General features: G+C 47.2%; 1 protein-coding gene across 1 annotated transcript in view; it reads right to left on the reverse strand.

The window, feature by feature from the left end:
* Positions 1-22,866, reverse strand: part of CUNH1orf146 (chromosome unknown C1orf146 homolog) — a 277,504-nt gene that overhangs the window by 174,576 nt on the left and 80,062 nt on the right. Inside the window, exon 3 of the mRNA XM_086951668.1 lies at positions 914-992. Within this exon, the coding sequence (XP_086807794.1) occupies positions 914-992 (79 nt within the window). The remainder of the gene's footprint in view (positions 1-913; positions 993-22,866) is intronic.

Raw genomic sequence — 22,866 nt, forward strand, 5'->3', positions numbered from 1 at the left:
GAAAGATTTTCTATAGCCCTTTTTTAGTAACGACATATTCCTATGTGATTGGATTATCTTTTTAAATGACATTTCATGTAATCTTCAGGCTCCATGTATATATGTACGTATATATATGTATGTATGTATGTGTAAATATATATATATATGATGCTGCGACAAAGATTTCTACATATATATATATATATATATATATATATCCGGTAAGCATCCCTCCAAAAGAAAAGATCAGAGGCATATATATATATGAAACATTTTTAAGAAGCGCTCAGGGATCCCGCACGTTGGTGGGACTATTCAGTGCTCATGACTATTGATGAGGATCCCCTGGAACAGAACTAACTTTACCTGCCAGACTTTGGACCTTAAAGTTCCTTCAACTGTAGCATTTTGTGGTTACAATGTAGGATCAGTAATGAGCATAAGACCCAAGAGAGGGTAGCAGAAACATAACAGTTGTCTGTTCTGCAGATATCTTGAAAAATCCTTATGGGTACAAGGGGACAATAGAACCAGCCAGACACAGTGGACATGTTGGCTAACTGCAATTGATGAAACCATGGCTTCACTAACTAACCAGACCCAAGTCAGTCGTGCCAGGATCTACTCCCATTTTCCCTGTGAAAAAGAGGAATTGTGAATAGTATGCTTAAAAATGGCACTGGTTCTTTGTGCGGAAATGTGCAAACCAGAACGGCATACTTTATAAAAAATTAAAGTAAGTTTTAGATCAAGTGCCTTTTAAAATAATGGAGAATATGCAACTTTTTAGCATCTGTACAACAAAAAGGATAAAAACGAACAGCTATTTTCATTGTGTCAGCACCATGTTGAACTATTTCTTACTAAAAAAGGAAGCAACAGTAATCAAAATATTCAGTAGATGATCCAATGTTAGCTTTTTTATACTTACCTTTGCAATAGTTAACATGACTTTAATAGAATCAGCTGTGTTATGAACTGGTATCACACGTAGATTGCTTCCCAGAAATCTGCAAATCACAATCAGTATTAATGTACTACAACGTTTTTGGAAGTTTTATCATGCAAAAAAAAAAAGAAAGAAAAGAAATTCGCATAAAAATATTGGCCTGTACGACACCTAATTGACCTAAATTGGTATTTTTAACATTCAAATAACAAGGTGACTCTGTAAATGTGAACTATTCCATGACCTTTCAAAACTGGCTATGCTGGGGGCTGAACTGAACTCACAAAATATTTAAATTGTATAAACATAACAATTCCGGTATTGGCTCTTGAAAGAGGCACACGATTTAAACAATGAAAATGTGTGCCATGTGCTCCCTGGAGCTCCCTCATAAAGAGCCGTGCTCGGCAATGAAACAGATGGGGGTCATGCCTAAATCGGGCACCACGCCAATCCTTTCCGTGGTTTGATTTTGCAGACAGCTTCAGCTGGTCCGGTTTTTGCGTCTCACCTAGCAGCGCGTGCGCCATCTCTTGGAGACATGCTGTATTCCGGGATGGACTTGAAGCTCCGCCCATTTTCTGTCTATCTTTTCGCTCCTGTTATTGTCCTTTGTATATGGTGGCTTTTGATTTAATAGGTTTAGTAGCTCCTTTGTACCTCCCGTTCTCATGTTGTAACCTCCCATAAGGACTGCCCCTCTTACATATGTTGTTACTCAGTATGCTTTATTTACAGTCTCTGAGCACTATTTTCTCACATGACTTTCTCCTACCTGCTGTTACAGGCATGACAAGCTCTCCACAATGTAATGATCTTTATTTACTGCAGTGCAGCTTGCTGTGCTTGAAATTGAACAATGTCGGCTGCAGGACTTTTCTTTTGTTGTGCGCTGCTTGCACAATTCTTATTATTTTTGCAATGTATTTTCTTTTCCTAGCGCTTCATGGCGGCCGCATGTGATATTTTAAAAATGCGCAGCTCGCATGACTTGCACATTATCATTTATAAAGTATGGGATTTTTTGGGGCAGCGCGGTGCACTTTAACAATAGCGGCCGTGCACCTTTCTTTTCGTCTGAGTAAGCAGCCAATGGGGGCCGTGTGCCTTTATTTTCAAAACGTGCATCTCGCCCCACTCCAGCGAAAGGCACAGGCAGCGTGCTGTGCTGCTTACAAAAAACTTACAATATTGGAAAAATAAAGTTTGGCGAGCCACGCCTTTCATTTCATCTGCGCCGCTTGGTCTCATTTTTTCTTCACTCACTCAACAGATGTGCCTCCTATAAACCCTCGACTCCAACCAGATTGTTTCTTGTTCTGTTTGATTGTATCACTTGTCTATTTAGCCCGCTGATTTCTCTTCATTCTTCTGCTTCTTGAATGTTTCACAGCAGTCTCCTCTTTTCAGTTTGATTTACTGCCCTTCCCCACTGTGTTAGATTTCTTCTTGGCAAACTCTAAATATCGTAAACTTTGCAGAGTTTTCATTCTTCTCCTCACAGTAAAACTGCTTATTTTCTTTGCTGCTGGAGGGACCCCAGATCTGTGTGCCAGGGTGCTTGACTCAGGACCACGGGGTTCACGGTTCGATCCCCGGCACCAGCGACTGGTTAGTCCTGCACCATGTGACTTTGGGCAAATCCTTGATGAATCTTAACTTTGAGGATCGTTAACTCCTTTAAAATAATTTCAGCAGCTAATCCTTTGTTGTACGCTTGCATAAGTTGGATCTCTAATGTTCTTAAGTTTTTCATTTCTGCAGCTTCTCGCCTTGTAACCTCTTTTTGTTTTCTTATTGAATAACTCAAAGTTTCCCCCCGAACCCCACATCTGTTGTGTAAGAAAAATTTCGGGATCCAATTGCTCATATGTTCAACATAAGATAAGTCATATAGCAATTTGCGATCAAAGGACCATGATCGAGGAGTGATAGGGATATTTAATTCAAACTTGCTGAAATTATTTTAAAGGAGTTAACGATCCTCAAAGTTAAGATTCATCAAGGATTTGCCACAAAATTCGCTCAACAAATCTCTGCCTTTAGGGCAGAGGTTTATGAAGTGGGAGAAAATACCGGTAAACATCTGGCTAAGAGAGCCCAACAGAAAGCGACGTTTGCCAATATTGATAAAATAAATAACCTGACAGGAACAACAGTCAATAAAACAGAAGACATTCTTGAAGTTTTTAGGAATTTCTATTCTAAATTGTATACAGAAGATGTTAGGGTATTCTGTTCAGATCAGATCTCTCCATTTGTTGATTCAGCTCTGGACACCAAGCTATCTAGTGAGGAAAAGGAGAAATTAGATTCACCACTTACTTGGGAAGAAATTGAACTCTCTCTAATGTCCCTAGCATCAGGAAAAGCAGCGGGTCCAGACGCTATCCCTCTAGAGTTTTTCAAACAGTTTAGATCTCTCCTTAAAAAAGAGTTAATGGACCTATGTTTAAGAGCCCAACAGGGAAATGCACCTAAATCATGGCATGATTCCACAATCACTGTGTTTCTGAAAAAAGGCAAACCTCCACTATTACCTTCATCTTTTCGCCCAATATCGCTTATAAATGCCGATAGTACATTTTTTTCTAAAATCCTAGCTATAAGACTGTCTAATATTATTTCTCCTTTAGTTTCTATTTACCAACATGGCTTTATTCCCACTAGAGAAACTGCTGATCATATTCGGAGAGTGATCTCATTCTTGGACTGGTCTCAAGCAACTCGGTCTAATGTAGGACTTGTATTTTTAGAGGCTGAAAAAGCTTTTGACCGGGTTGCTTGGGACTATTTGTGGAATGTTTTATCTAGGAAGGGATTTGGTTTTGGTATAATAAGAGCTCTAAAAACGTTGTATGCTGCTCCTAAAGCGCATATTCGAATTAATGGGAAGATCTCCACGCCTTTTACGATTACTAGAGGCACCCGACAAGGATGTCCTTGTTCCCCATTACTTTTTGCTTTCTACATTGATCCGTTAATTAATCGTTTTCTTTTAGAGCCGAAAATTAAACCTATTGTCCTGGCTAATGTTAATTACCGAGTTTTAGCTTATGCTGACGATATAGTGATAACTACCACCGACGTACAATCAGCTCTACCAGTGATTGATGATATTGCCAGGCAATTTGGATCTTTCTCGGGCTACAAGCTCAATCTTGACAAGACTCAAATCCTTTGCTCCGGAGATAAACTACCATCTAATATTTCCACTTCCTCAGAGGTTACTTATTTAGGAATTAAGATCTACCTCCCCATAGAGAAAATACCAGAACGCAACATAAATCCCATAATTACACAGAGTAATGCTTTATTACAGCATTTAGACCACTTACATTTATCACTTTACGGAAGACTTAATATCCTAAAAATGTTGGTCCTACCAAAAATCCTATATTTGTACCGTACAATACCACTAGAATTTCAACCGCTCAGTTTTAAAAACTTAGAAAGAACTACCTTTCGGTTTTTATGGGGGTATAAACGCCATAGGAAATCCTCGAACAAAATGATACTGAGCAATGAGTGTGGTGGATGGAATGTTCCTTATTTTCTTCTGTATTATTTATCTGCCGCACTGCAATATATAAGCCCCTTGATTTTGGGAGATAGAGTGGAGATGGAGAGACATCAAGTTCCGTCAATCTATGACATGATTTTAGGTGTAAAAGTTAAGGGTAGCTTTTTGAAGATTGTAGAATCCAGCTACCGTGACTTTGGGAAAAAGCTCGCTTAATCTTCCAGAAGGCCCCCATTACCACCTCTCCGGATGTGGCTATGCGCTTTACAAATGCTAGTATTTCATTACATTACGTCGTCAACAGCGGTTTGCTGTTGATTTTTAATGTTCCCCAGATTTGGTTTTCCATTTTATGTTCCTTTACTAATATTTGCCCGCTATTTCGGTTTCACTATCTATTGGCATCCCTTGCCATACACTCCTGAGACCGCCTGGTTCTTATTACAAGACTATCTTGTGATCCTTACTTATGAGTGCATTTTTCTGGAAGATCCTTTGCCAGCTAATTTTGGAATACTTTGCCACTACCTCAGTGCTGCACAACTTTGGCTGTTTCCCCTTGTCTTTTTAATACAATTCCCTGTATTACCAACCCTCAGGGCCTAACTTTACATCCTTTTCCTTAACAGATGAACTAATGCTTCAAGTCAGCTTTGCATGAGTTTTTCTTTCTTAGATCACCTTCTCACCCACATCCACTCAAGTTGCGTCTTCTTTTATTTGTAATTCGTTCCTTTCTTGCGTCTTCTTTTATTTGTAATTCGTTCCTTTCTTTCTCACCTTCCGTTAGGTACTCATTAGCTTATCTAATTATATGTATTATTTACCAAAATGACTGTTTGCTTTTGATGATTCATTTTAAACGGATTATTAGCCCTCTGGCTCTGTCAAGTCTCAGTTCTATTGGTACTGATTTAGTAACATTACATATCTACATGGGAAGCAGTATACAGCACTTCCTCCCAGGGTGGCAATCCATCACATTTGAAAGATGCATCTTTCAGATAGTTCAGCAGGGCAATACACCGTTTTGTTCTTTCTGACCCACTGCAGCTTCCTCCCAAATCAGAGCAACTCTCAAAGGAGCAGCTATCCATCTTACTGCAAGAGCTGTGAACTCTACTGTTCAAAGTGGCTATCTAGAGCATTTTGTACTTGGAAACAGAACCTTCTGTAGAATCCTGGACTTCTGCTGCAACAGCAGATCCTCCCGAAGTGTCAACTTGATCGAAAGACAGATGTTCACACACAGAAATTCTGGATGCCACACCCTCCTGGCCCAAGCCAGAGCCACTAGGATGACTTGGGTCAGTCTATTTCACAACTCAAGCCAAGAGTCGTAGTGGCGGAAAAGCACACAGGATTTTCAAACTCCACTCTAGGCGAAATGCGTCCTCAAGAGGGATCCTTCTTGGGAACACTAATGCTAAAAAATGCTTACGCTGCCCATGCTTGGCGGTGGCAAAAAGATCAAGGCAGGCTTCACCCCATTGCTGGGTATAATGCTATTCTTGATTCGTTGGGCGGCGATGATAGTTTGTCTGCACTGGGGTTTAGACATCCTGCCAGGTGGTTCACATCTAGAGAAATTCCCTGGCAAGTCAGCTAGTTCCAGAGGCACAAAGCTTCCTGGCACAAGACCCAAGACCCCACTCCACCCTGTTTGTTGCAATACCACATGGCAGTAGTGTTATCTAAGGGAACATGTACTGATCGCCCCTTGATGGATGGTAGGCCTTCAGTGGTTCACGGATTGCCCCCAACTCCAATAAACTGATGTGGATGCAGGTTTTCGATGGACATCAGAGTCCGCTGATCTCCACTTCTCCCAGATGGCCTCCCCTGCCCATTAGTGGTGCATCCGTCACCACTTTAACTTTTGGTTGGGGTAAGGAGAGGAGTGCTAGTAGGCCAATTACGGACTAGCAGCCACCACTGCAGATCTTTTGCAGTCTCCTCCAAAACCTAAATGGACTCCAATAAGTTCCTCTGGTGCTGTGTCCACTGGGACTTCAGGTCCCAGTTCAGAGTCAACATGTGCCATCTGGCGTGGTTGACTAGCAGGATTCTAGGGGGCAAATAGTCAGGTTAGAGAACTCATATGTCCAAGTAATGGCTCACCACCCTTGTAGAAAATATTAGATCTTGCCTCGTACAGGATGGGTATGAATTGAAAAGGACCTACTAAATTGTTTAGCAGTTGTAGTTGCCAGAGGGGCAGAGGGTTGAGCTCCACATTGTCACTGATGCCCTGAACATTGTCTCTGGGAGCACACAAACGGAGCCCCGGTGATCCCACGAGGTGATGGGCCCCGTACTGTGCCATCGCCAACCAGGTTATACGTGGTGCACATGGCAGACGGGAGAGGACAGACCTACGATACGCCATGGCTATACGGATCGCTTGACTGCAGAGCGACCCGGTGAAGGTGAGGCGGTGGGACGAAGGAGAGATACAGGAGCATTGGCACCATTTCTCCTAATACGCACAGAGCGCGCGTCTGCCACTGCGGGAGATTGAGCGGACCCCCTGTCGGTGCCCTGCGACCAACCAAATTACCACCTTGGGGATTTTAGTGCTGCAGGCCCGTGTGGGGCGGGATTGGTGGCGAGCGTTGAGGGAGCGCCTTTGGACGGGCAGCCACCATTATAGACGCGCTGTAGACCTCTAGCGCAATCCGCCATGACAGAATCAGCGTCCTTGACAGTTGGCCTGCGTCTGCCCCAACTTCACAGTTTATACACCGCACATTGCCGGACTGCCCCCATTGAGGCTGCACTGGGTCAGACAGTTACAGCTGCTGTATTGAACCCCCCGGCGCAGTGCTGCTATTGAGTTGAGCGAACAGGGCATGTTACCGTTTACGAAGGGCCTACAACTTGCCGACCCACATGCTGAGTTAACCCAACTAGTGTGAAGGTGGGGATATGACAAGGCATAAGACATTCTCCATTTCCTTGTTACTATGACCATGTGCTGCTGAGACACTGCACACTTACTTTGCACCCTGCGGGCGCGGTCCGAAAGGCATAGAGGACTCTGCTGTGGGGGTGATCCTGTGTGCCTGTTCCCCGCTAGGCACATTATCTGCAGTGGCTCAAGACGGCCTGCCTGCACCATCCTGACAACCCGGACACACACAGGAGTGCATGAGTGGGACTCTTAGCCACCACTGACCGGAGTAACACAAGTTCCTCACATCCCCGACTAGACTCTGCCTATCCCAGGCCTCTCCCGAGACGGTGTGCGAGGACCTGCTGAGAGTCAGGCAAAAGCAGCAGAGAACGCCCACGGGGAGAGATGGTAATAACTAGTAGGAAACAAACGTAAAGAGGTGGCACAAGCAGCAACCGCTTACAAGGGACATAGAATAGAGTCTCTGATACCATACTTCATGATGGGGAAACCTGATGGCCGCCAGCCCACCTCACCTGCCACAACTAGAAAACCTCTACTAGATCGACCTCAGTGGACTATGGTCACACCAGCACGGATTAGCCTCTCACTTCCTTGCCAAACCCAGAAGATGACGTTACAGAGCTACTTCTGGCTATGAATCACAATCTGAGTGATCTTTCCAGGAAAATGGACACTATGAACAACAGACAGTATTTTCTGGTGCAGAAAGTCGACAAGCATGATGGGCAGATAAAGGAGGCGGAGCGTCGGATATCGGATAATGAAGATGCCAGATCCCAAATACAAACGCAGATGACACAGATGGACAAACTATTGAGAGTCATAGCGGCTAAGATTGAAGATTTAGAGGCCAGAATTCGCTGCAATAGCATTCGAATACTAGGAATACCAGAAAGCACCAACACCGGGCGTATGGGGGAGTATGTAGAACGCCTAATAACCACTATTTTTGAGGTGGAATCCTTCTCGGCGCATATGGCAGTGGAGAGGGTGCACCGATCCCTAGGCCCTCGGCCCCCTCCGGGAGGTACTCCTAGCCCCATAATAGCCCGTTTGTTAAATTATCGGGATCAGGATGTGGCCCTCAGTAAAGCACAAGAGCAAAAGAACCAGCACTTTGATGGGAATGAGTATACCATCTTTCCGGATTTTACGATGGCTGTGCAGGAAGCGAGACGGAAGTTTCTGCCAGTAAAGATCAAACTACGGAAGGGGGCGCTAGAGGGCGCACAGCGGAATGGCTGCCTCTTGAGACAGCTCCGCCGTCCAGAGACAACTAACGGGTACAAATAGCGTAAAGCTGGTGTCACCGCTATAAAAAACGGAACGTAACGAAGTCGGAAAGAGTGGGGAACAAGTTGAAGGTTGCTGAGCCGCATGCTGGTGATCCCGAAATCAGCTCTTGAAACCGGAGCGGCTGGTGACCAACTTCAGCCAAAATGGCGGCCCTGTGTACTTAATGGGAGAAGAGACCGGCCACACTCTCCGCCCGAAAAGAGAGACAATGCAGAACACCACAAGTCAGTATCGGGTAGCGCTGTGCGGCATGAGGGGCACTAGCGGGCTATCTAGATTGTGATTGCGAGGCGACTTGAGGTGTAGAAGAACACCGTTGACTGGCGAGGTCCGGGTGGTACAAGGGAGGCTCATATAATCGGAGTCTGCTTTGCCCTTGCGGTCTTGACAGGACCCCAGCGCTGCCGAGGCTTTAACTTTCCTCCGCACACGCGCGTGATATACATAAAGCAAAAGACCCCTTACCTGTAGACCACTGGAGGAGCGCGCCCCTTGTGTTCCGTCTGCGCCGTGCCGGTGTGAGTCCTGGAGTGGTGCAAAAGGGGGTGGTAATGGACGGAGCATCTGAACCAATCAAACACTCACACCCAGTCAAAAGATCTGGGTTTAATCCATCACTATTCTTTAGCCCACTCTGCCACCCCAGTTCAGACATGGCTATATGCAAATCAGTCTGACCCTGTGCCTCATGGGAACAGTCCAGCCCGAACTACCAAGCCATGCCTTCCCTGGACCGGAAACAAGCTTCCGAGGACTGGTTTCTGGCATTCCAGCCGTCTTCAGCCCGGCTTGCTTGAATCCAGTGGCAAGTTGAGCAAGAGACTCACGTCTGAGCATACCCTGCCACACTTATGGCGGCCAAAAGCGGTACAAAAGGGGGTGGTAATGGACGAAGCATCTGAACCAATCAAACACTCACACCCAGTCAAAAGATCTGGGTTTAATCCATCACCGTTCTTTAGCCCACTCTGCCACCCCAGTTCAGACATGGCGATATGCAAATCAGTCTGACCCTATGCCTCATGGGAACAGTCCAGCCCGAACTATCAAGCCATGCCTTCCCTGGACCGGAAACAAGCTTCCGAGGACCGGTTTCTGGCATTCCAGCCGTCTTCAGCCCGGCTTGCTTGAATCCAGTGGCAAAGTGAGCAAGGGACTCACGTCTGACCATACCCTGTGAGTCCTGGAGGCACAAGATGGCGGCGCCCGTAGTCTGGTGAAGCGCTGAGGAGGAGACGAGACTAGTGTCCAGTAGCGGTGCATGGCAGTGAAGGGGCCCGGCGGAGAGGTACTGTGAGGAATAGTGAGGCGCAAACAAAACAGACCCCAGCTGTGAGGTGTACTAGCTGTGGACACAGGGCATCTTTGAGACCGGCAGCGCTTCAAAACGGCGCGAAAACGGAGCAGTGGCGCAAATAACAACGGCGAGAGCTCGCAGATAAACAACGGATCCCACAGGGGAATTGGGCCCTGCACAAGACCATACCGGGCTGTACAGCGGGCCTGGAGCTGCGATTCTGTGGGGCATTCTAACTCATCTACTAACAGTGTGATCCTCCCTAAAATGCAATTGTTGAACCTGGCTGAACAGTAACGAACTGCAGTGCTTACCGTTCTGTAGGTAAGTGGAGCGATCTGATTGCATGGTGATACTGCTCCTGGGGACATCTGAGTTAACGGTGCAGGAGCAGGGTTTGAGAAGTGCGCAGCGTTTGGAAGAGGCCCCCACACACGTCCAAAAGTACCGAAATTAGTGGCGGCTGTGAAATAGTTGGCAAGCACTATGGGAAAACCGGAAAAAGTTCAAACCAAGCTGCCATTTGACAATAAAAAAGCTGCAAAAAGGGACCACAGCACCAGCGGACGCTGAAATGGACACAGCCGCAGAGACGCAAAATACCATGGAAAAAACACTGAGAGCCATCCACAAAAGCCTGCAGGATGTACATAGCAAACTAGATTCCATCACGCAGAGAGTCGATAACATGGCGGAGAAACTCGACAGACACGGGGAACGGCTGGAGGAAGCTGAGACAAGGTTGTCTGCTGTAGAAGATGAATCACATGCGACGACACAGAAATGCGCAGAGGTGGACAGAGTGTTGGAGGTCATCAAAAACAAGTCCGAGGAATTGGAGGCGAGATCCCGCCGCAATAATGTACGCATAGCGGGTGTCCCTGAATCGACCAACACTGGGAAGATGGAGTCATATGTGGAGGACTTGCTGAGAACGATCTTCGGGTCTGAACAACTATCACCAGTGTTTATTGTCGAGCGTGCGCACAGAGCGCTGGTGCCGAAACCGAAGCCAGGAGCCCCTCCATGCCCGATAGTGGCGCGTCTACTCAACTATAGAGATAGGGATGTAATACTGAAAATGGCACGGGAGAAAAGAGAGATTGAGCATCAGGGTAACAAGCTACAACTCTACCCGGACTTCACCATCACTGTGGGGATGGCGCGGAAGGAATTCGCATCGGCGAAACAGAAGCTAAGAGAGATGGAGATTACATACGCTATGCTATACCCAGCCAGATTGAAAATAACCAAATATGGTAAATCAGTGATATGCCAAACTCCCAAGGAAGCGAACAACTACATTAAACGGCTGGGACAGCGTCGACTGGAGCAAAGGCGTCAGGAACAAAATCATGACTCTGATTGAGCCAAGTGAGGAAACGCGATTTGAGCTATATTGGTAACGACTACGCCCAGGACATAGTATGCACAGACTACAGACCTAAAACTTATGTTGTATGTGGTGTAGGGAATATGACTGTCAGATATATGTTTGGTATACAGCCATCCAGCAGGTGCGGTGAACAATACATACCCATCAAATGTGCGCAACGAGGGCTGAGTGGGATAGTGCTGGAATGTTTCTTGCTGCGGAGGATGGCGATGATTGCCGCTGTGGTGTGTTGCTGTCTCATTGAACTGGGCCTAGACTGCAGGGGAGAATCAGTGCAAAGTGGTTAAATAGCCTACACAATAACGAGGTGTGAAGTTTGTTCCCAAAATGCCTAGGATCTATAGAGATTGAAGGGTTCATTGGCTGGATATCCTGCACAGGCAAAAAGTAGCCTCTCAGACTTGTCTGCTTTTACCCAGCACTGACCCTTACGGGAGGTATATAGGTGGGTAATGCAGTATGATAGTACTATGGACACCCACGGTTCTGAGACATAACTGTCTGTGAACACAGATATACCAGCTCTATACAAAGTACTCTGGCCACATCCACCATGTTGGATGCAGTCGTGTGACCCGAGCGGACCCCCCCATAGGGTGTCCCCCTACAATGGTACTGTTCTGTTTGTTGTTGAACCTAGGGTGTGTCTTTGGCATGATTGGGGTGCTGAAGTGGGTAGGGGCGGCAGGGAAGAGTTGGGGAAAGTTGGACAGACGCGCATTGGCATTAGGTGGGCGGAAGCGACGTATGGTGCGGCCTACTCCTCGTATTCAAGAGGAGTGCTCATCATGATACGCCGTGGGTTGAATTTCAACATGGAAGAAGTGCACACAGATAGTGAAGGGAGATATGTAATTGTCACGGGCACCCTAAGGGGACATAGACTCAACCTACTGAACATTTATGCTCCAAATGTAGACGACCCTCAATTTTATAGCACCATCTGGATGAAATTGTCTGAACTGCCAGATATCCCAGTGATTTCGGGAGGTGACTTCAACATGGCCCTACAAGACGATATTGACAGATCGAGGGCATCGACAGAGACACACAAAAAAGCGTTGCAAACACTACAAGACATAATGATGGATAGACACCTAGTGGATCTATGGAGAACAAAAAATCCTCACAAACCGGAGGCCACACACACGACAGCGGCCTATGGCAGCTGGTCACGGATAGACTACTGGATTGGGTCACCGGAGGTGTTACAATGGATGGTGGAAGCTACCCACCTTCCTAGAACGCTGTCAGACCACAACCCGGTACTGCTTACACTTATGCTGCCTAACTATATGCCCCCCCCCCATTCAGTTGGCGATTCAAAGCGAAAGCCCTACAAGACCCATGCTATAGTAGCACGATCAGTAAAGCCATAACAGATTATTTTGAACTGAATGAGACTAGTACAGATGACCCAGGACTCCTGTGGGAGGCCTTTAAAGCCACAATTAGAGGGGTCTGCATTAGCACGGTGTTTACTGGGCCCTGGTTGGATTCTCTATATCTGAAAAAATGCGTCGACGCGTTTCGGTGCAGTACATTTGATTCTGTGGCACCTTCTTCAGGACTTCTTTTGTTGGGGTTTCAAAAAGTGGTTAATTGCACCTTCTCCCCACTGTCTGTGGAAGACGATCCAGAATGGGATCTGCGTCCTCTCTCCTTAAAAAGGAGCTCCTTGTATTGGGATGTCTTTCTTTCGTCTTTTCGATCTATTGGGCGATTTTTGGTTGTGTATCTTGTGGCATTTTAAAACTTTCCTTGAACGGGCATAGGGTAACTCGATTCCTCCCCAGAACTGGATATGTTCTTAGTCTCGCCGGAGCCGCGTCTCTGCCTCGTTCACACACTCTCTGGGAGATGCACATGAGAAAGGAACACTGCCGGATTCCCTACGGGAGGCTATGATCATAGCGCTGTTGAAACCAGACAAGGACCTGGCTGTATGCGACTCCTACAGGCCACTATCACTTATAAATATCACTTATAAATGTTGACACCAAAATACTTTCTAAGATTCTGGCGACGAGATTGCAAATTTTAATGACGAGACTAATCCTTCCGGACCAATCAGGCTTTATTCCCACTAGGTCGACTTCCCATAACACGAGAACCTTGTTTGCACTGTCTCACTATTTGACCCCAGAGACGAAAGCGGCAGCGGTACTATTAGACGCTGCAAAAGCGTTTGACACTATTGCCTGGGTATATCTGAACACAATATTGCATAGAATGGGTTTCCCACCAATGTTCCTGCAGTTGGTGGAGCTCCTATATACAAAACCTATAACACGAATTAGGATTAACAAATATGTCTCAGATACCATAAATATTGAAAGGGGCACGCGGCAAGGCTGTCCACTCTCCCCCCTCCTATTCGCCATAGCAATAAAACCACTAGCATGCAAAATTAGACAGGAACATCATTACTCTGCATTGCAGTTCCCCCAAAGACCACTCCACATCTCGCTTTACGCGGATGATGTACTGCTGTATGTAAGAGATCCCAAAGAAAATCTAAACCCGCTCCTCAGGGAATTTGTCAAATTTGGATATCACTCTGGGCTTCGTATCAACTGGACGAAATCCACGATCATACCCCTCACTGATAGCACACTTCCCTTCCAACTAGACTACCCATTGGACTGGCAAATGGATCCAGTTAGATACCTGGGAATATGGTTCCATAGAAACCCTGAAGAGGTGATCCGCACAAACTATGGCAGAGTGTTGGCTGGACTGGAACAGAGAATAGATAGGTGGATCCAATTGCCATTATCTATGGCAGATAGGATAGCCATAGTTAAAATGGTGCTACTACCAAAACTACTTTATCTATTTAATAATATTCCGATAAAACCGCCGAAGCCTGTGTTCCAAGCGATGAAATCGGCAGCCTTAAAATTGATCTGGGCAGGAAAGACAGCCAGGATAGACCTCCACACCCTGACATTGCCGTATGCAAAAGGGGGATTTAAGGTCCCAGACTTTCTACTGTACTATCTATGCGTGCAAGCACAATATGCCCACTTTTGGTATCACCCCATCCCATTCCTCACGCATGTGGCGGTAAAAGAAGGAGACGCCGTACCTATACCACTAGATGCAATCTTGATGCACGTGAGACCGCCATTACACAAACAAGATATTAACACAGTAGATGCTACAACGGCAGCATGGCAGATAATAGCAAAAAAGGTGAACAAACAACCACTTTACACACCAGAAATGCCACTGCACTATCACCCGGCACTGTCGGTTACGCAAGAGAAAGTGGGAATGGAGCTCCTTAATCAAGTGGGATTTGACACACTAGGGCATCTATATCATGAGGGTACGGTTAAAAAATAAGAAGACCTAGCATATATACAAAATCAATCCCTGCTATTTCGATTCACATACCATAGACTGCAGGGTGCACTAAGGGCACACTATCCCACCTACCCAGCAGAACCTGACATTCTACTGACACTGCAACTGCTCATCACTTCCCCTGACTCTAGACACCTAGTGTCTAGGTTGTACAGTACAAGCTGAAATAGGAGATACAGCGGGTAAAGCGATTCAGAAAAGGAATTTCTGTTTAGGAAACCCCACTAACTGACGAAGAATGGAGTGCAGTAGGCACGATTACTGAAATACTACCACCAAACGGGAACTTACGGCTCATACACATTAGATACCTACATCATACATACCACACACCTCAACGCCTATACAAATACGGCCTGCGCAAGGACTCCAGATGTCAACGATGTGGGAAGGAAGATGCTAATTTTATACATATGGCATGGTATTGTAGAGGGGTGGCTCAGTTTTGGGTGGAGGTTTCAGAAATGCTGGGTGTGATGGTGGGAACTGAGATACATTGTACTATACGATCGTGCCTTCTGAGTTTACTGCCAAATGTTAAAGCGGGAAAATGCACATTTTGTGTACTGGCACTGCTACTGGCCAAACGTAACATAGCACTATGTTGGGGTGGTAAGAAGACACCACGGATAAAACAATGGGTAAGTGACATGGTATATTGTAAAGACTCTATCAAACTGTATGAGGAAGGGCTTCCGCTACGAGCACGACCTAAAGACTATTGGCATTACCTATTAGATTATCTAGCTGGACTGGAAGAACAGTTGGCACAGTGATAAAGTAGAATGTATCAGTGGTGACATACTATATATGTAATGAAAATACCCGGTTGGATATGGAGTGTTGTAATGCAGTTCAGTTGTATGGGGCAGATATGCCTCAATGTTGGACATTGTATGTCCTATGTTGATCTCTGAAACCAATAAATAAAAATAAAAAAATAAAATTAAAAAAAGATCAAACTACGGAAAGCACAGATTGAATTTGCCCTCCTATATCCCACACGGCTCCGGATCACTCACAACGGTATACAAATCATCTACAGTAACCCGCAGCAGGTGGAAGATTTCCTGAAGTCTACGCAGCGGAGATCACCGAGACAGGATCGTCTATCCAGATCTGTATCTCCGACATCGGACTAATTAGCTTATGAGGTGCTCTCTCTACCAGATGAGAGGGGAGAAGGCCCGACCGCTCTGAGGGTAGAGAACTGGATGTACCAAACTGTCTGCTGTGCTCCGGCCGCCTTGACACTCACTGGCGCCACCTCTTCTTCTGTACCACATTACCTACAAGGTGAACATGAACAGCTAAGTGCCATACTGGGATATGTGTGCTCGTTATGCTGTATGATTGTAGGGCCGGGGCTATTCCCAATGATCCTTTCTGTATGCTACTCTAGTTCAGTTAATACTAGTATCGAAATACTCTTCGCCAAGCACCCTTTCCTTTACCGCTCCATCCCCCACTTACATCAGGAATGTAGGAACTGCATTGCCAGGGAGCTGGACTACAGGAAGGGTTGTTGTAACCTACTGGTGCCCCCCTTATGGGAGATCCCCCTTGTTGATTTTACCCTAATTTTTGTTTGGTATAGAGATTTACTCTAGTAGGTTGAAATAACTAGGTTTTGCATAGAACAGGCTTGTTGTTTGGGATGTTGGGTAGGCACTTTAATACTAGCATGATTGGGGTGCTGTTTTGGGTGGGGTAGGGTTGGGGGGTTGATACTCGTTTCAATGACGATCTGCAACAAAACTTGTGGGAGGGGAGGGCAGGGGCGGGATGGTAATGTATGCACTTATGCCTAAGAGCCCAAGACCACTCACCATGCTAACCTATTGTGGACCATTTACACACACTGTGCTTAACTTCACAAACATTATCACACAACCCTTTCTTACATCTAAAGACCATCATCGGTAATGTTGACAAACACCGAACCCTTACAAATCAAAATGCTCACATGGACTGTCTGAGGACTTGGGGACCCCCCGCAAACGCCGCCACATATTGGCATATTTAGACAGGCATAATATCCAGATAGCGATGCTTCAGGAAACACATATAGGCCCATGTCGGGATTCGTGCTTTGGCAGTAAATGGGCTTCCACCAGGGTGTTTTCTTCTTACTCTGCGTACTCACAGGGCACACTTATATTGATAAAAAAACACACCCTTTATAACGGGAGGCAGATATAGCGACCCCTTTGGACGCAGCTGCCTCATCTGGGGTACACTAGGCACCCAGTTGGTTACGCTTGCCTGTTGCTAAGGCCCAAACATAGACACACCAGACTTCTTCACTGCGCTATGGGGACAGATAGTTAAAGTGGGTTCCACTCACATCATATAGGGTGGCAATTTTAATGTTGCCCTACACCCCTCCCTAGACAGATCCAATCCTCTCCTACAGCATTATAACAACACACAAGATGTCCTTTCACAATTATTTCTCGACCAAGGGTGTCTAGATGCATGGTGGTATGCCCACCTGTCCACCAGAGAGGGCACTTTTTACACGGCCGACCATCTCTCCTAGTCGTGGTTGGATTACTGGGTGTGCTCTAGAGGGGTTAGCACCTGGATTCATTCAGTCGAGCACATGGGCCGGAGGTACTCTGATCACGCACCTATGTGTTTGCCGATTGAGCTCCCAAACTTAAATACGACACCACAGTGCTGGAGACTTGTGCCAGAGGCCCTGTTGCATGCGGCCTTTCAGACAGAGATAGGTGAGGAAATAGCAGACTTCATTGCCAGGAATAAGGGCACATTCAATATGTAGGCACGGTATGGGAAGCCTTCAAAGTCACAATGCGGGGCGCATGCATGTCCAAAAGCTTTGGGGTGCTCCGTGATCTACGGTGAACTCTACATAGTCTAGAAACCGACATTAAGCAACTGGAGCAAAACATGTGGAGTGCGACGTCAGGCGTCCAAAGAGCAGCACTGCGAGAAAAACTAACCGACTATACCGATACAGCTGATCGGGAAGCCAAATTTAAGATCCAACGATATGGTGAAGGGGAAAGGCCAGGCAAAGTGCTGGCATCTGAATTAAGACCACCCGGGTTCTCTAACTATATCCTAGAGGTGGTGGAGAATGATGGGGAGCGATATAAAGATAGTAGGGATATTTTACAGGCCTTCCCTGACTTCTATAAAGACCTGTGTAGCTCACGATAAACCTCTCCTCCGGACTTATCATATTATCTCGAAGACATAGCCTTGGGACGGTTGGGAGACGGGCAGCGGGAATTTCTAGAGGTGCCTTTTGAAGATGATGAGCTTCGCAAAGCCATCATACAGATGTCATCGGGGAAGGCCCCTGGGCCTGATGGCCTTCCAATAGACGTTTACAAAATGTACATTGATCAACTCCTTCCATTTTTAAAAGAGGTTTTCCTGGAAGCCCAGGAAACCCAGCTCTTCTGGGACGATGAGGAAAGCGCTAATTACCTCATTATTAAAGCCCGGTAAAGAGAAACTAGTTTTGCCAGACCAGGCCGGCTTCATCCCTGGCAGGGCTACCTCCTATAACTTGCGGACACTATTCTCCCTACTTCAAAATGTAGACCCCAAACTGGCACTTGTGAAATGAAATGAAAATGAAATGAAGAAAGAACTTAATTAAGCACGCTGCGGCCAAGCGGCTTCCTGGCGCTGGGGACTTGACCAGACTCACTGAAGGGGACCGGGGAAACTAACAGGGAATGCCTGGGAGAACAAGAAAGTTTTAAGAGCTTTTCGGAAGTGAGAAAAGATGGGGATAGAACGAATAAAGAGAGGGAGACTGTTCCAGAACCGGGGGCCAGAACTGAGAATCGGGTGCCCCCCGTTCTGGATTTGCGAAAACGGGGGACATGCAGGAGGGAAAGAGAGGAAGAGCGGAGAGTGCGGTTAGGGGCGTGAGGAGTGATGAGAGATCTGATAAAGAGAGGAGCTGAGTGAGTGTGAGCCCGAAAGGCTAGGCAGGCCAATTTAAAAAAAGATCTAAGGTGCACAGGAAGCCAATGGAGAGACTTGAGTGCAGGGGTAATGTGGGCAGATTTAGGAAGACGAAGAATAAGGCGGGCTGCCTGATTTTGAATGGCCTGAAGACGGCGGGTTTCATAAGCGGGTATGCCCACGTACAAGCCATTCCCATAGTCAAGGCGGGAAGTGATAAGAGCCATGACTATGGTTTTGAGGGCGTCCGTGGAGAAATAGCGAGCGATCTTCCATATGAGACGGAGGGACAGGAAGCAGGACGATACAACGGAGCAAATTTGGGCATGCATAGACAGGTCATGGCTGACCTTGATGCCCAAGGTCCGAACTGAGGACACCGGTGAAGGGGGGAACCAAAGGAAGGGGGCCAGTGAAACCGCGGACCAAGGGTTTGAGGGGCCACCCGTGAGGACAAGCTCCGTCTTGTCCGGATTGAGCTTCAAGTGATTGATGCTCATCCATTCGGATATAAAGACTAAGGTAGAGCAAAACTTAGGAAGAGAATCAGAAGGGGAAGAGAGATCAAAGACGAGCTGGAGGTCATCTGCGTAGTTGTAAACAGAGACCCCCAGCTCGAGAAGAGAAATGATAAGGGGGTAGATGTAGAGATTGAAAAGAAGAGGGGAAAGGGAAGAACCTTGGGGGACCCCACAGGTGACCGAGAGGGAGCGGAGAAACCTGAGAGGTGAACCGCTTGGGACCTGCCCTGAAGAAAGGACGCAAGCCAGGAGAGTGCAGCGCCCCGAATGCCCGCTGCGCTGACACGGTCGAGAAGGATGGAGTGATCGACCGTGTCGAACGCAGCGGACAAGTCGAGGAGGACCAAGGCTTGGGGGAGATTGATGTCAGCTTTCCCCTTGAGTTCGTCCAGGACCGCGATGACCACTGTCTCTGTGGAATGGCCTGGGAGAAAGCCCGCTTGATGGGAGGCTAGGAGGTGGTTCTCCTCAATGTAGGTGGACAGGCAAGATGTAACATGGCTTTCAAGGATCTTACCCAAATAAGGGAGAAGGGAGATAGGCCTAAAGTTAGAAGGGAGAGAGGGGTCCAGGCCAGTTTTTTTAAGAATAGGAAGAACTATAGCAGATTTAAAAGATGAGGGAACAGAACCCAGAGCCAAAGAAGCGTTAAGAAGGGCGAGGGGAGGGGAGGGACAACTGGTGAATAGAGTTTTGAGAGTTCGTGCAGGAGCACAGTCCGCCGGAGAACCAGACTTGACTTTTGAAAGTAGATTAAGAAATTGGTCCATAGAAATGGGTGGGAAATGATCCAGAGAGGAGGAAGGCAGAGGGGGGGAGCAGGAAAGGCCGGGTTGAAGTACCGTGGGGATATTGGCCTTTATGTTAGCGATCTTCTCAATGAAATAATCGTTGAGTGAAGAGCAGAGGGTCTGAGATGGAACAAGAGTAGTGCTAGTGCAGTCAGAAGTAGCTAGGTTATGGACCAAGGAGAAAATTTCTCGAGATTTGTTGGCAGAAAGAGCAACTTTCTCGGTGAAATATTTGGTTTTGGCCGCTAGGATCGCTCTTTTGTAGTCATTAAGGAGAAGTCTGTATTTAGCGCGGAGAATAGGGCAGTAGTTCCGTCTCCAGTGACGTTCCGACCGCCTGAGATCAAGCTTGAGATCTTTGAGCTCACTGGAGAACCATTTGTGCGCATCATAAGGGCGGACGGAATTGACCTTCTTGAACGGGGCGACCTGATTGCAGGAAGACGAGAGCCAGGAACTAATGGCGTCTGCCTGCGAGTCCAGAGAGAGGTCAGTAAGGTCAGGAGCTGAAGAGGCCAAGGATAGCGAGAGAGAGTTGAGATCAGTTTTATTCCAGCTGCGAGCCAGAACATTTTTGGGTAGAGGCAGCTTGTCGGCCAAAGCCGAATAAATGGAAAATGAAATAATAGAGTGGTCAGACCAAATGCAGGGGAGTATAGAAGGGGATGAAACGCCACAGCGCGATGACCAGATTTGGTCCAGGATATGACCCTGGACATGGGTGGGGGCCGAGATATGGGATGAGAAGTTCAAGCATTGAAGGGTGGCAGAGAAATCTTTGTAAGATAGATCTTCCCTGGGGTCCCCTGGCCAGTAGTTAAAGTCACCGAGCAGGATAACTGAAGAGTTATTGACCACCAGCGTGGCCAAGAGATCCTGTAAAGCATCTACGAATAATGGCATAGATTGAGCGGGACGGTACATAAGGACGACGGTGAGAGGTGCGGGAATATTTAGTGATCGGGCCACCAAGAAGTCCACGTTAGGTATGGGGGGGTAAGTAAGGAGTTGAAATTTTAAAGTAGAACGGATAATCATCGCCACACCACCCCCGGCCTTACCAGCCGGGCGGTCTGCTCGGAGGGCGTAATAGGTGTCGGGGAGGATGGCCAGAAGATCCGGAAGGGAATCAGAAGAGAACCAGGTTTCTGTAAGAAATAAATAGTCTGGGGAGTCTGTGTTCAGGAGATTAAAAAGTTCCGTCTGATGCTTGACTGCAGAACGGGTATTAAGTAGATAAGCAGAAGCTGCCGACGGGGCAGGTAAGGACCGAGGGACGAGTGAGGGGTCAGAAGAGTGAGAGATGGGACTGTGGGCGGGGGAGGGTGGACGGGGAGAGCGAGGGGCAAAGATACCAAGGGAGTCAAGACGATGCAGTAGAGAAGGGGAAGGAGGAGAGGCAGCAGGATGTGCAAGGAGTTGGGCTGAGGAGTAAACCAGAGAATGGGCTGTGGCCCCTGGTCCCGGCCCGTCGCGGACGGGCGCAGACGGGCATGCCTTAGGCGCGCCCGCCCGCTGCGCATACGTGGGAGGCACACATTTTTATTAAGGTGTTCAGGGCGTGGCCTCGCACAAGTGGGCGTGGCCTAAGCCTCGCTGATGGCGGCAAGGGGGAGAGCCTGTCCCGCGGCAGCGTTAAGCTCGGCTGCGCGGGGGTCAGGAAAGCAAACAAAGCCCCAAGAACAGGTAGGAGTGGGCTGCAATTAAAACAAACACACTGTCACAATTTTTAAAAAGATCGATGTTTGCTAATGTTGCGCTATGCTCCCGGCTGTGCCTCAGGAGTGAATGGGTCGAAGACCGAGCTCGTAGTCAGCTCAGTTTAAGTATGCGAGTGGGCGTGGCCTCGCGCAAGTGGGCGTGGCCTAAGCCTCGCTGATGGCGGCAAGGGGGAGAGCCTGTCCCGCGGCAGCGTTAAGCTCGGCTGCGCGGGGGTCAGGAAAGCAAACAAAGCCCCAAGAACAGGTAGGAGTGGGCTGCAATTAAAACAAACACACAAACACACAGTCACAATTTTTAAAAAGATCGATTTTTGCTAATGTTGCGCTATGCTCCCGGCTGTGCCTCAGGAGTGAATGGGTCTTAGACCTAGCTTGTAGTCAGCTCAGTTTAAGTATGCGAGTGGGCGTGGCCTCGCACAAGTGGGCGTGGCCTAAGCCTTGCTGATGGCGGCAAGGGGGAGAGCCTGTCCCGCGGCAGCGTTAAGCTCGGCTGCGCGGGGGTCAGGAAAGCAAACAAAGCCCCAAGAACAGGTAGCTGCGCGGGGGTCTGGAAAGCAAACAAAGCCCCAAGAACAGGTAGGAGTGGGCTGCAATTAAAACAAACACACTGTCACAATTTTTAAAAAGATCGATTTTTGCTAATGTTGCGCTATGCTCCCGGCTGTGACTTGTGGCGGTCTTTTTAGACACCACAAAGGCCTTTGATTTGGTCGAACGGGACTATCTCTTCACAATACTTAAGTGCATGGGGATCATCAACCATTTCATGACTTATATCAAACTTTTATACACAGAACCGATTGCTAAGGTCCAAATAAATGGACATGTCTCTGCCCCGATCGCCCTGTCGAGAGGCACTCGACAGGGGTGCCCGCTATCGCCCCTGTTATTTTCTCTTGCAATGGAGCCACTAGCAGCGAAAATCTGGCAACATCCCCATGAGAAAGGGCTAAGATGTTTTTTACGACCCAAACCTATATCCTTATACGCTGACGATGTCACACTCTATGTCAAAGAGCTGCACCACCACTTGAATCCACTTCTCAGGGAATTTGTTAAGTTTGGGGATATTTCGGGTATCCATATAAATTGGGCCAAATCCCAAATGTTCCCATTAACTGCAGCTGCTACACCCTTTGATACGGAT

Source organism: Lissotriton vulgaris, unplaced genomic scaffold (genome assembly GCF_964263255.1).
Source record: "Lissotriton vulgaris unplaced genomic scaffold, aLisVul1.2 SCAFFOLD_1729, whole genome shotgun sequence".
NCBI classification, from domain to species: Eukaryota; Metazoa; Chordata; class Amphibia; order Caudata; family Salamandridae; genus Lissotriton; species Lissotriton vulgaris.